This window comes from Gambusia affinis, linkage group LG08 (genome assembly GCF_019740435.1).
Source record: "Gambusia affinis linkage group LG08, SWU_Gaff_1.0, whole genome shotgun sequence".
NCBI classification, from domain to species: domain Eukaryota; kingdom Metazoa; phylum Chordata; class Actinopteri; order Cyprinodontiformes; family Poeciliidae; genus Gambusia; species Gambusia affinis.
Window position 1 is genome coordinate 16,583,649 of NC_057875.1, and position 14,366 is coordinate 16,598,014.

A 14,366-nucleotide genomic window follows, 5' to 3' on the forward strand; every position below is an offset into this window, starting at 1 on the left:
GGGAAGTGGGATGAAAACAATAAACTAATGCTTTTTTAAAGACAGCTGTCAAGAGAGTTTAAGTACCAAACATGACCAAAGCTCAGAATGTATATCTGACAAAGTAATATTCTGTGTAATTTCAAAGCATAAAGAACGTTTACTGAGGAAATGGCAAAGTATTTCTTTTCATGAAGAACAGAAAAAAAATTATTTTATTCATAAGTTTTTAGAAACAATCAGCACTTTTATAAAATAAAGGTCATATTGATTGTCCACAAACAAATGGGTGAATCCCTTAAGTGGGAGATGTGTAACGAGAATAAGAACCAATTGATCCATGAGAACAAGCACAGAATGCGTCTTCTCCTGGAAATAACATATTTCAGAAGTATCCCAACATTTTGTCAGCAAGAAGAAGAACTCAATTTGGATTCTGCAAAAACAAATGTGAATGTTTTATGACACAGTGTTGCTTGTATGTTAGGCCTTGCAATGCAATAAAAAGAAGATTAAAATGACAGATTGGTTTATAGTACTCTTCTTTTAGGGGTACAACAATGACAACTATTGTCAAAAAAATGCCAAGGCTATTTTTTGTGAATCTAATTATCACCAAGTAGCTCCTGAAAAAGATATTGAAAAATCTACATACATGAGGTGCACTGTAAAAAAAAAAAAAAGACAACTCCAATTTACAGTAAAATACCACAGCTGAACACACAAGAACATACTGACTCGTCTATAGCAAAATTACGCAACATTTTCTTGAATTATAAACAACAACAAAAAAATCTTTAGAAGTCTAGGGGCTGCAGACGGCTTGTTGGACACTATATATTTCCTCTTGAAGCACAGCAGCTTGAATATTATAGAACTAAGTTGTTTATCATCCTCTGGTGTCAGACTTGATCAGTTTGCATCCATCAAACTACTTTAAGAGGTTATGTTATCTTATGCTGAAGCGCAAATTCCCTTGAAAAATGTTTAGATAAGACAAGAACCCCAAAGCCACACTTGTGAACTATCTTGGAAATATTAACAAAGAAGGTTAACATTATGGAGTGATTAGCTTAAACATCAGAACTTAATATCCAGTAGAAAATACGTGAGAGGACAGTAAACACAGTGCAACTATTTTAAACAAAGCTCTATGTGGTATATATTTAAACATATAATTCACTGACTGCATGTCTAAATTAATTTTCAGACACATTAAGGAGTTGCTGACAAATTATCACCTGAAAAGTAGCAAAATTTAGCAAGCATTTCTCATGTATCAATAAGCTAAATGCAGTTCCTTTATCTAGCACGGATTGTAGATACATTTCTATGATGTAGTTGTACCTTTTAGTGTTAACCTGGACATAATTAGCAGCACCATCTCTGCCTCCACATCCTGACCTCCATTATTCTATGCAAGAAGACTGTGTCCTACTGGAAACTATTTTGTAAATTATCCAGCAAAGCGTAAAAAAAAAAGAAAAAAAAAGTATTTTTTTTCTCCCAAACAGAACAGAAGTATTACTAATTGTTCTATTAATTATGGAATACACATATCGGGAAATGTGTGGCCCTGATCTGAAGAATTTTAATGATGAGCGGAAGTTTAGCACAATATTAGCAGCACAGAGTGGACATGAAAAGAAACATCTTAAATGTTACTTTCTGTGAGATAGTCAGACCACAAATCTTATCTCATTTTGCGCTACTAATTCTATTTACAATAATTTGTTTATAGCAGCAAAATATTTGGACACAGTTCTCTTTTAAGATGTCATAGTATATCTTTGTTAGCACAAATCCCTTTTTGCACATTATGCTAATTTCTCTGAGGTTACTAAAATAGAAGCTGACAAAAAAATACCATTTAAGGGAAAGAAGGAGGCCTACTTTTCAGTGCTCACATTACATTCTGATAACCTCACTTGGGCTAATTTGTATCTCCCATTCCTCATAGCTAGAAGAGATTTGATGAGTCATTTTGAAAGTGACTAACATACCCGTCATGTTTGTATTTTTTTAAATTTATTTTTGTATTTTGCTTTGACTCTCTGCTGTCACTTCATGTTTAAATTATATCAAGTAAGCATATTACAATTTTAAAAAATTGGGCTGCAAATTGTCTGTATAAGAATGGAGCAAAAATGGTTGTGAAGTGCATACATCAATCCTTTTACTTTTTGAAATGAAAATGCTTTTGAATTTATTTATTTTTCCTTCAAAGAAGAATCGCAATTTTAATGCAACAAGTTGATTTTTCAGGTGACAGCTTGTAAAAGCTAGGAAGAACATAAATCGATTCACTAAAGGGGCACCTGCTCTTTCTGACACTCATGACAGTGCTCTTCTGCTAAGCGTTGCACTGAGAATGGTGATTTCCCTACTAACTCCAAAAGAGACCCTGGCACCTTTTTCTCACCTTAGCATCTGTTCAAAGAAGAATTATCACTTTAATGGATTAACATATTCCACCATTTTACTCTTTTTACTTCTTTTCTGGTTTTATATTTTAAATATTTAGCTATTAAATTGTTTTGCTTATATTCTTTATGAAGCTGACCTGTAGGAAAGGAGGGGCTGTTACCATGGTAATCTAGATACCTAGTGGGAGCCCTCTGGGTATTTAAACTACTTTGTATATGCACTTCTTAGTAGGGAAAGTGCAGTCCACGCGGCACTTGCAGCTCCACTCTTCTTCGTGCAAATTAGGTTGTATGATGCAAAGGTAGCCAGCCACATGTGTGTGAACAATTTTGTACATGTGAATTTTTGGAGCGCTGCACCTTTCAAAATTTTTCCCTATGCCAATTTTTAGTGTGAAAGCTGCACACTCTTTTACACATGAGGCTCCAGGACACCTATGACTACGCTGAAGGAGTTACAATCTTCAGCAGCTGAGATGAGAGAAATTTTGCATGCAACTGTTGCCTGGGTCTGCTGCGATTGTAGCCAAAGGTGCATTGTCTGAATAGTGACTCGAAGGCGAAAGTTTATGCAATCGCTTCATTAATGGTACATGTTTTTATTTAATTCTCATTATTCTGTGAAAAACAGTTCGCACTGTGATATCTTTTTTTGTTGTCAAAGATGCCGACTAATGTTCCTCACAATTTTCTTGTTAATATGTGAACCCACATATTAACAGGATGAACAGGCAAGCTGTATAAAAAAGACCCTCAAATTGATAACAGTTGTCTAATGCAACTTCAAAATAGAAAGTCCAAACTTTCTGTGGAATTATTTTTGAGAATATCTTGGCAAATAACAGGTACTAAATGACTTAAGAGACTTAATAGTGCTTCAACAGTTAAATATACAGTATACAGTATTCCATAACCTTTTCCGATTTAGTCAATTTTCGTATTTTTCTTGTATAAAAGAGTGAGCGTCTACTTTTTTTTTAGGTGTATTTTCTTTTTAATGTGCATTTCTTCATTTTTAAAAACCGCCGCAGTTTTTTGTTTGATTAGATATTAAGACACTAGAATCATTGGCCAAATTTAAATAATATTAAAACCCATTATGGGTAAGGCGATGGCGTAGGGTTAAAGCGAACAGTCCAAACACAGAGGCCTCAGTCTTTGACGCTGCCATCATGGGTTCGAGTCCTGACTCCTTCGCTGCATGTCTACTCCTCTCTCACAACACACTTTCCTGGCAGACCAGTATTATTAATAAAGGCTACTAGGACAAAAAAGTCTCCAGTTAACGCCAGATAATTTTAGTCCTAGAACTGACATGCAATTTACCGTAACTTTCCAAGTACAAACTTTTTGTAGCATTTTGTTGTAAAAGAGGCTTTAAAATATTTCAGCAATTTTACGTTTCCTTTTTCTAAAGGCTATAGACCCTACCAGTATATCTCCATGCAACACTTGCTCTGTCTAAATCCTTGCCTTTTATGTTTGTGAAAAGGGTACATTTAAGTTTGCCTCAAAGCAAAAAAAAAACAAACAAAAAAAAAAAACAGAAGACTGAATATGCTTTCTAATTCTTTTTGCCAAACTTAAAGAAAAAATGTTCCCATGGGCGCCAACAAAAAGACCCAGCAGTACGAGGTTATTTCCATCCATCTGTCCGTCCGCCCATCCATCCCTGTTTCCAATTAGTGGGCAGGAGATATCTTTAACTATCCTTGAAAATTTATCTTAATAATTTCACATACAAACAACAACATTAAATAGAAATGCAAATAGGGAGAAAAACGGAAAATTAAGAAAGGTGCATGAGAGTAAGAAACCATTAAATGGTTCTGATAAATTATAGAGAAATGTACATCATAGCGGATTTTCTAAAACCAATGTTATATTTGAAAACGTTTTGGATGTGCTCCCATTTTGCCAGAAACTGTTTCAGTTGCAGTCTTTTTGCAGCTTGTTTTACTATTCCTTGTTGTGCTTCTCATGTTAGAGGGATTTTGTTTCTATATTCAGACTGGCAGAGATGTTTTCTTAGATTACTTGACTTTGCACGTCAATTTTCTTGAAAAGAGGCACAGAGGAAAATCTGCTACAGGTAAAAAGAAAAAAAATTGTAGTGAGCTGTGCTGACATCCTCTAGCTTCATTAAGTACAAGACAGAAAATGGGTAAAGTGAGAAGACTATATGGGAAATGTAGCCACTGAAACATAGAAGAAACCTCCACCCACACCCCACCTCCACCGCACTCACATTTTAGCTTTATCTCAAACGATTTGGGAGGAAATGCGAGTTCAGTTCAGAGATTCTGGCCCTGCCAGGGCTTAATATTCAAAATTTTAAATCAAGGTGACAGTGATGTCTGATACTGACTCATCCAAATTCAGCCAAAAGTCTAATTTACATCAAATGACTGATCTATCGATAATTGAAATGTACCAGTCTACCGGTCAGTTACTAGCATGATACAATGCACTAATGTAAGATTAAAAGCATTCTATTAGATGAAAAAGGGCTTCTTAGAAAATGTATAAAACAAAACCATTTGCCTAAATGGTGTTCTGTGATAGAAATAATTTTCTTCTAATAGAATTTAAGGTACAAATGTAAAGATTTTGTGTGGAAAAATATACACACCCCTTTTTGTTTCAAGGGTTTTATTTTATCAGGACACAATGAAATTTTTTCTGTCACCTGGTACTAAAATTGTTCAAATTTAATATCAGATTGAAAACAAAACAGATTGTACTCAGACGTCATTTATGAAACAAAGATGAAATCTTCAATAGCAATAATTTGAAGTAATCATTTTGCTGTATGTAGTTTTTATGAATTTCAACCTCTTATCATCAGGATTTTGACCGTGCCATTGCCACAACTGAATTTTTGGAATTTTGTACCAAGATTCAGCTGTAGAGATCATCCAACAACTGGGAGTTGCCCTGATATACTGTTTGAGGAATGAAATGTTCCTGAGAAAGTAAAGCTATTCAGGTTTTGTGGCTAACAATCGAGACCAAATTATCACAATTTGACCATCAGGCTAATAATTAAAATGTGGTAACTGTAGTGAAATGCCATAAACTTGATGCTGTTCCTCTGGCCAGACAAATTGACTTCTTCTGTTCTAAGGATATTGAGTCAAAGTCGTTTATTCATAGGCAGCTTTATATACCTAAGTTATGCCGCCATGTTCTTTTTTGGAAAGGAGCCAATGCTCAACAGACCCATAAGGTGTTGGATGTATTTTAAACTATAATATGATAGCTAAGTAGCTATAGAGCCTGAGATAGTGCTTGGTTGCTCTTAAATTTCTCTGAGCATCAGAATTCTTAGTGAATTTGGTATGATATCCACAGGAAGCAAAGATTTATTTTCTAAGGTCAATGCTGATTTCTTTTCTCAATAAACCACAGGTTGTTCTTAATTTTCACAGAAGGCTTTTCCATTTTATGTAATTTAGTTTAATAAATAACCTTATGGTGGAACACTTTAGGTTTGATTTATAAATTTTACAACCTGGCAAAAACAGATATACCTTATTATTCCCCCATATATGAAAAAAACAACAGAAGTAAAATGTACTTTCATTTTATCATAATGAAACCTTATTCTTTATACTGAAACTGACAAAAAGAAATGAATAAAGTTTGCTACTTTCCTTTTTGTTGTTTCTACAGAATATATTTTCTTCACTAAGCTGCATGACTTTCGCTTTTTCATATCTGCAGCTATAATCTGGGGCTACTTGTTGATGCAGTTATAAAGTAAAGTCTTTAAAGAGCTACTAAAGCATGCGCACATGTTCTTCAGAAAAACTTTAGGCATTTTTATTTTAAAATTAAAAGAACGACCAAAACTCGAGGATGTCTACGTTGGTAATTGTTCTGGGATGAAAGTAGCTGAATCTGTGTATTTACATGATAAGTGTGTCAGTTGCTGTGGTGTTAATAGATTTCCGTCCCTTGCGATTTCCAGCACGTTGATCTCCTGCTGACGGCTTCACACTTTGCTTTAAGCACATAGGTTGGAGCAGAGCCTTCTTAACACTGCGAGCATTTGGTTAATGTACCTCATTACTCCCCCTTTGAGCTGATTTTCCCTTTCCATTCACTTGCTGCTAAAAATGCACCCTCTGAAATTCCACGTCTCACACGGGCCATTGATGTTTATGCTTGCGGACGCAAATTGTTTAATTCCACATGGACGTATTTGTATCCTAATTCGCTCCCTGAATGGAAGAAGAGGGAACAAGGGATGCATGTGGAAAAACCTTGTGTTATTAATTACACTCTGTGTTCTGTCTTAATTTTTTGCTCTCATGGTCTACTACCTCATGCTTTCTTACCAGTCAGTGTTGTTCCTGCTACCTCTTGCTCTGTTCTGCTGTTTGTTGTACATCCCTTGTGTATGCTGTTGTCTTTGATTTGGTATTTTACGCTCTCTGTTAACTATCAGAGAATACTCCTTCCACCATGCTGCCTGCCTCTTCCTGCCTCTCAGCCTCTTTCTCACTCGCTCTGTAGATATTTGTGTTCCTGTATCTGTGCCTCTCTCCTTTACTCTGTTTCCTCTCATCCCCTTCCCACACACACTCCCTGTCCTTGCACTGTGGGTAGTGCATGTGTGCATAGAAGCACTTGAGACAACTTTTTTTCCCCTAACTGGCAAGCCACTTAGCAGCTTTATATAGCACGTACCCAAGAAGAGGATTAACAGCAGGAAACATCAACAGACTGGGCATGCACTGAGAGCAAATTCACATACACTCCTCCACAATTCACACTCATGCTAACACACTACAGTCCATTGTATGAGAGCCAACCACACCATGGACCTCTAGCTTGCGACTTTTCATGATACATTATGCTAGTCAGCCAGCTGATGCTCTTATCCTTATGGGATTGTAGTATACAGCACCGGCTAGTTTTTCATCACACGGAGTGCACAAGGCATATTTGACTTTGAAAAATCCACTGGAGTCTGCGAGGCTCTGCCTGTTATTTCATCACATCTTTTTTGTCCCAGTCAGGTGAGGCAGCCCGTGTCGGTTTGGTGCTTGTGGGGCATCGTTCACAGCCAACTCTCTGCTTAACTCTACAGATCAGAGAGAAATTGCTCACGTTTGTAGCCTCAGAACACGAGACGTGTTCTCTCTCTCTCGCTCTCTCTGGTCCATTCAGGCATAAGTCCCGCACCTCCCAAGCGTGCACACACCCGTGTACATTCTTCATTATCATTCCAGAGCTGATAGGCTCTAATTATCTGCCTTGGCTCTGATTAGTCTCTCTGAAACAAGCTAATTAGATGGAGCCTTGTAAAATCATCTCCACCATTACCACAGAGACATGTTTGGGAAAGACACCAACAAGCAGAAGGCAAGGAATGTGTCCTGTGTCTCTCCATGCAAAGATTTTATAGTTAACTAAATGTTAAGTGCTAGAGCTCTGATTTCTTTTTGATTAAGTGCTTTTTAACCCCCCTTCTACTTTGCAGCAGAATCTTTATCCCTTCTCATTATTCATCATGAAAGGATTGTTCCGTCTTCCAGGGCAGGATGATCTGGCTTAAAGTGCATAAATTGCCGCTGTCAACATTTTAGGAGATAGCATCAGAACATTGATTGGTTTTTCTGCCCACACGATACAGTGGCTATTTATCCAACACGAAGTGCCATCACAGTCTAGCCTGAACTTTTTTCTCCTCAGCAGAGGAACTTTTAAACCCCAGAGGAGAAAGTTAGATTAATTCCTTCCTCCAGCTCTTCCTTTCTCTGTTATTATCCTTCTAACAATCCCTTTAGGAGCTGTCACACACTTTTTAGTTTTTGTATTTAGATGTGAATACTCCAGAACTTGTGCAGAGCGTGTTAAATTGCATTTTCTATCAAAAATTAAATTTAACCAGTTAGAAAAAAAAGAATTGTGATCTCTATGTCTGTTTTTCACATGGTGGAAGGAATTAGACTGAACAAATCAAAATAAGAAACTTACACAAAAAAACGATAATCAAATCAAACTAAACAACCTAAGATCCTAACATTTAACAGCACCTATCTTTCAATTCTGAAAACCTTCCCTGTCCATGCTGAATAACATTTCCACACACCTAGATGCTACCTATGCCATGTTTCAGTAGAAGAATTTCAGCTCTCTTCTGCAGTTCTGTCAGTTTTTGTGGATGGCCATGTGTGCAGCTTCGTCTGTCCATCCATCCAGACCAGATAGAATCCCAGTGTATTCCCAGGCCAGCTGAGAAACATAGTCCCTCCAGCATGTCCTGGATCTTCCTCTGGGTCTCCTCTTGGTGGGACGTGCTCAGAGCACGTCACCAGGAAAGCATCCAGGAAACGTCTTAACCAGCCACCTCAACTGGCTCCTCTCGATATGGAGCAGCAGCAGCTCTACCCTGAGCCTCTCCTGGACAACCAAACTTCTCACTCTATCTTTAACAGAAAGCGCAGAAACCAATGGGGTTTTTTTAAGTTTTTTTTTTTTTTTTAAACTGTCATGCCTCTAAATAACAGGTAGATCTACACCAGGGATCGCGTTAACGGAATAATTTCGGTATTTGTTTTTTTTTTTTTATTAAACAATGATGGAAAAATCTGAAGGTCATCCTTTATTTTGAAGGATTACAATTCATTCACCTGATTATTTGATGCACACACGCAGCCATATAGAATTTTATGCACAGAGTACATTACAGAGGTCAGTCAGTAAAAAACAATATTCCCATTTGAGCATCAGATCTGACCTGGACACTGAACTGAATGCATTTCGCTATCCAGGAGCACGTCTAATGAAGAAGGAACACAGTCTATGGGATTTTTTGCTGACTACTGACCACATCAACTGGAGGAATGTTCCCTGATTTCAAAATTTTGTCTCCAGTACGGCTGCAGAGCACTGATTCATCCTTCATATTAATATCAAAACCCTGAAATATTTGATTATATGGACAAGCCGAGGCATAGCTCATGTGCACGTTCATAATTTAAGTGTGATTGTTTCATTTGATTGGTTATATATGATTACCGGGACCACAGTCAGTACGTTTTGTCACTGTGGAGAAAAAAATTATGTATTAATTTAACTAAACAAAAGTTAAATGCAGTAATATGGCTAAAAATAGATTATGGTAGGATTCTCTTTGACAGCGTCTGACTAAATGATGGACCACAAAAAAGTCTAGCACAACCACTGATCTACACAGACATTAAATTTCACACAGATTGGCTGTCTGGAAAGCAATTGAACCGGAATTGATGTCGGGGTATCAGATTAGAAAACTGAGTAGAGTTGTGCTACACTTTTCAGATTTTTATTCATAAAATATCTTGCAATCTATGTATATTTTTGTTCTTCACTTCACAATTATTCACAACTTTACGTTGTCTTCCTCAGTTAAATAACTGAAGTCTGTGACAGTAACACGGCCAAATGTGAAAACATTAGAGGGGAAAGTATACTTTGAAAGGCAAAATACTTATTTCAAAGGGATTTATATATTTATCAGACCTTATTGACTTAGCATAGACTTTATGTATACAACATAAACCAGCTGTTTACATTAGGGAAGAGCTATTGAGTCAGAGTTCAGGTAGTGACAGGCTACATCACAAATTCTTCTTTTGTCTTGGATTAAAAGCACACGTGTGGACAGTTCTTGTTACATAACAGGATTTGTAACCCATAGCTACTTTTAGCTTTCAAGGTACCAGTGTGTTTTCATGTCCACTGGTGTGTGTTTGGCAGAGAGGGATGTGGAGGTAGAGGGAGATGTGTGAGGATTGGAAGTATGTTGTCACTTTGTGATAACCTGCTTTGATGTCAAAACTTTTGCAATCATGTTTTAATCTGTTGGTGCATGTGTTTGGGAACATGTTCGCCTTGGCAGGGAATTTTGTCTTCTCTGTGGTGAGGCAGATGGCCTTAGTGGATGGCAGCCCACTGAACTGGTTGGCAGCTCTTCTGACATTCTTTAATGCCACGTTGACACATGATCACAGCCAGTATTTGTGGAAATACTGTCTTGTGCTCACTGATCTGTGAATCACTTCACTTGAGGCAACAGATATGCCTATTGAGGCCCATGACATAAACAGGAGTATTTTTTTTCAACATCATTTCTATTTTAACATGTGCAAAGCATGAAATAATTTCAGTTTGAATAAATGCTTGGTATGCTCTTGTCATAAGGAGAAGTACTTGCATGCAGCCTCTCTTTGGGTGCTGCTGTTCTCTCTTGAAGTCAGCCTCAGCTTAGACAGAGCAAGTTGGTAATTGGATTCCTAGAATCTTCTTATTCACTTCAGTGAGACAGCATGCAGGCGACAAAGTGCCTGCTGTCTTGAGGCGTCATCCATGCATCCCTATGGGAAGATCAAGGTAGCTTTACCAAGACTTGCTAGATGAGACTGTGGCTGACACTCTCTCCCATCTGATGCTGTAAGTCTGATTGGGAAACATGACGTAGAACTAATACACATCATTCACATCCACCTTCTTCCACCCTGGCAATGAGGAGTTTATATTAACCATGTGGATAAATGCCAGATCATTTTTTTTTTTGATAATTGTCATTTTAGAACACTTTATTGTGTCCATTTTGCAACTGTTTAGCTGTACATTCAAGGGAAAGCTGAAGAATAGTACACCCTCATTTCTCCATCCACCTTCTACAATCATGCATCAACATGGCAGAAGAGGATGCTGACCACAAAAAGCAACTCTGCTCAAAAATTGACTCCTTAAAGCTCAGCTGAACTTTGCAGCCTCTCACATGGACAAATAAAATGTCTTCTGGAGAAAAGTTTTAATTTAACCATTTGGCATTTTAACTTAAAACCAAAGAGCACGCTACCAACTGTCAGTAATGTTGGTGGGGCCATTATACAGAAGGGTTGTTTTACTGCCAGGGCTGCTGGTATATTGCACAACTAAAGATGCAAGAATACCTCCAAATTTACCACAAATCAACTACTACATAGTAAAAACATGATATGATGTCCAAACAGGACAAACTTAACACCCCCCATGGCCTCTCCATTGTCCTAAAATATTAGTCAAACTCCAAACACTCAATCCCAGTCTTAGTTTTGACCTTGGAAGGTCAGGTCTTCGTCTTGGTTTTGGTCTTGGAGAGTGTGGTCTTAGACTTGGTCTTGGAAGAATGTGTCTTGAGTCCATTCCTAGGGGGTAAATATACAATTTTAAGCTTTGTGGATTAAAAATACAGTAAATTCACCAAAGTTTTACTTTTAATGCTCAAATGCATAGTTACAAGCCCTACTTCATTAAAAGACTAATGTCACTTGGAGCAAATGTAAACTCCTGACTGGATTGTACACCTCCTCTCCTGTATCAAGAATAACACACTAGGAATGATGACTTTGAAAGAGGAGAGTAAAGCTAAGCACAAAAAAATCAGGGAAGATCACAACGTTAAGACTGATATTTTGAATTGGATTTGATAGATCTCTGGGTTAAACCTAGACTGCATTGGGAGTAGTTCAGCACAGCTTATACAAGAAACATGGACATTTATTACTATCCTACCTGATTTATGTGTTTCCATCTACAGGAGAGGATTTATCTCTCACATACTTATACCCTTAGTTGAGTGACTGTTGATACTTCATATTTCCCTGGTTACTTGTCTCTCCTCCAAACACATACAATTACATGACAGCTGTCACTTTTTGTAATCACATCTCTGCTGCTGTCTCTGCACCGTCCTCCAGGCCCAGACTGGTACCTGAACAAGGTGAAGCTGACAATCACTGATGTCAACGACAACGTCCCTGAGTGGAATATGAAGCCATACCCATACCTGGCTGTTGTGTCTTCGGAGGCAGTGGCAGGAACATTTGTCTACCAGCTACTGGCTATTGACGGGGATGAGGGGAAAAGTGGAGAAGTGGAATACTTCTTGTCAGATGGTAAGCTTTTTTTTTTGCTCTAACACACAACAATACACAACACAGGTAGAAGTAAAATACCGTACATTGTGCTGTTGGTAAAAGAAAACATGGCAGGTGCAAATGTATGAAAATGAACACGCCCAGGTTGACACCAGCACAGTTCTTCAGACAAAAAAGCCACAGGCATGCGGATTCATTCATGCATTCATACACTTTTTATGTGTCCATTAGATTATTTATCCTTTTTTGCCCACTTTCTCTTTCTACCTTTCCATATCCATCCCACTTTGTCTCTCTTTCTTTCTCTCTCTCTCTGCTTCTCTCTCTCTCTCCTGCAAACACAGCCACTATCACACAATCCCACACACAGCCAGAGGCCTTCACAGATTTGTTTATGCACTTTTCATGCACTCTTGTCTGTCTGCTTCTCTCTGTTTCATACAGGGAATCATTCAAGTACACATTCACTCATACACAAACACATACAGTGGGCTGCTGGAAGACTGCCACAATAGTGGACCCCCTGGTGGCTAAAGGGATTGAGGGCTGCTCGTAGAGATTGGGGGATGTGCTGATGTTGCTTGTGGGGTTTACTGATTTACCCTGACTTGTGGTTTAACTGTAATCAGGACATCCCACAGCGTCCTCATTCTGAGTTGAAACCCCAGTTGCACCGAGCGCTCATTGTCTTTATAACTGTGCTAAGGACTCTTTAAAGTAGTGGCGTTTGTCAACGGAAATTTAAATCAGTTCAGCCGAACGAACTTCTCTTCAGAGTAATTTCAACTCCCTGTTTGGATTCCACCCATATTTGTCTAACCCTCTTATCCACTGCTTAACATTAACACCGTTATGGGATGTCATCAGACGAACTGACCTCTTGATGACCACAATTTGACCCAATTCTTTAGAAATTGCCGACAGCAGAGCAAGTAAAATCCCCTGTGGAGTTTTCTTGTGAAAGTATTAAAGTTTGGACCTATCATTGCCATTAGATAGAATAAGGGAAAAATATGTATATTAGAGTGTTGTATGTGATTTTCTTAGCTCCAGGTCAGTTTGTACCTCAACTTGGTACCTAAGTAGCGCCATCAGATGTTTATTCAAAAAAGGGAAAGAAAGAAAGAAAGTGTACCCATGTATTTAAACCATGGCGAATTAGTATATTTATTGCATTTCAGAGTATTTTCTGACATTATATCAAACTAAAAACTTTCCGTTTTAAGTCAGTGAGGATTATTAGAAATATTTTGATTGGCTGAATTTCGGAATAATAAGTTTACACACAGAAAGATTATTATCCCTTCAAACAATTTGGGGAAGCTAAAATTATGCTGATGCCGAGACTCTGTAAGACTTTGATATGATAAACTGCAGCATTTGAGTTAAGTTAGTTAAGCACAGCTGGGGAGGTATTTAAAGACAACACTGCACACACACGCATATGCACACACAGTGGTTTCTTGCATAAGATCATGAGAAAGTCAACAGAAATTAGAAATCATCACAGGGTACAAATTCCAGAGGCCTTAAGGTTCCAGACTCATCTGTTCAACCTGTTTTAACAAAAGTATAAATACAATCCAAATTTCTTGCTCAGTACTTTAATAGGAGATTTGCTTTGTAAAAATGCTTGTTTCAGAATTGAGTCCGAAGAATTCTTTATTCAGGACTGCCAAACTGTGAGCTTCACAGACTCTCTCCTACATTTTATATATTTTGTCTGGCCAATATGGTATTTGGCAAAAAAACAGTTTTTGAACAGTATTTTAACTAATTTTGATGTGAAAAAAATTCTCTGGCTGAAAATATAAATGTTCATCGTGTTATTTTTACATTACAAATAAACTTTATTTGCCCTGGACCAAAGAGATGTTAGCAATGCATTTTTGATAACATATCTCATCACATCGCTTGTGATGGTTTTACGATTGTGTAGTAAACACTGGATATTTTGCCTTTCTTCTTCTAAAAATCAATTTCTTTCATCCTTGATTGCATACAATTGTCTTTTTCTTTAAACTTTGATGTGGTCCTTTCT

At 37.6% G+C, this 14,366-nt stretch overlaps 1 protein-coding gene across 3 annotated transcripts in view; it reads left to right on the plus strand.

Moving 5' to 3' along the window:
• The window catches only part of LOC122835821 (neural-cadherin-like), a 139,676-nt gene that overhangs the window by 36,114 nt on the left and 89,196 nt on the right, over positions 1 to 14,366 (plus strand). For all 3 annotated transcript variants that reach the window (XM_044125208.1, XM_044125207.1, XM_044125206.1), the window contains exon 2: positions 12,146 to 12,343. In XM_044125208.1, coding sequence (XP_043981143.1) covers positions 12,217 to 12,343 — 127 coding nt within the window. In that variant the 5' untranslated portion in view covers positions 12,146 to 12,216. The remainder of the gene's footprint in view (positions 1 to 12,145; positions 12,344 to 14,366) is intronic.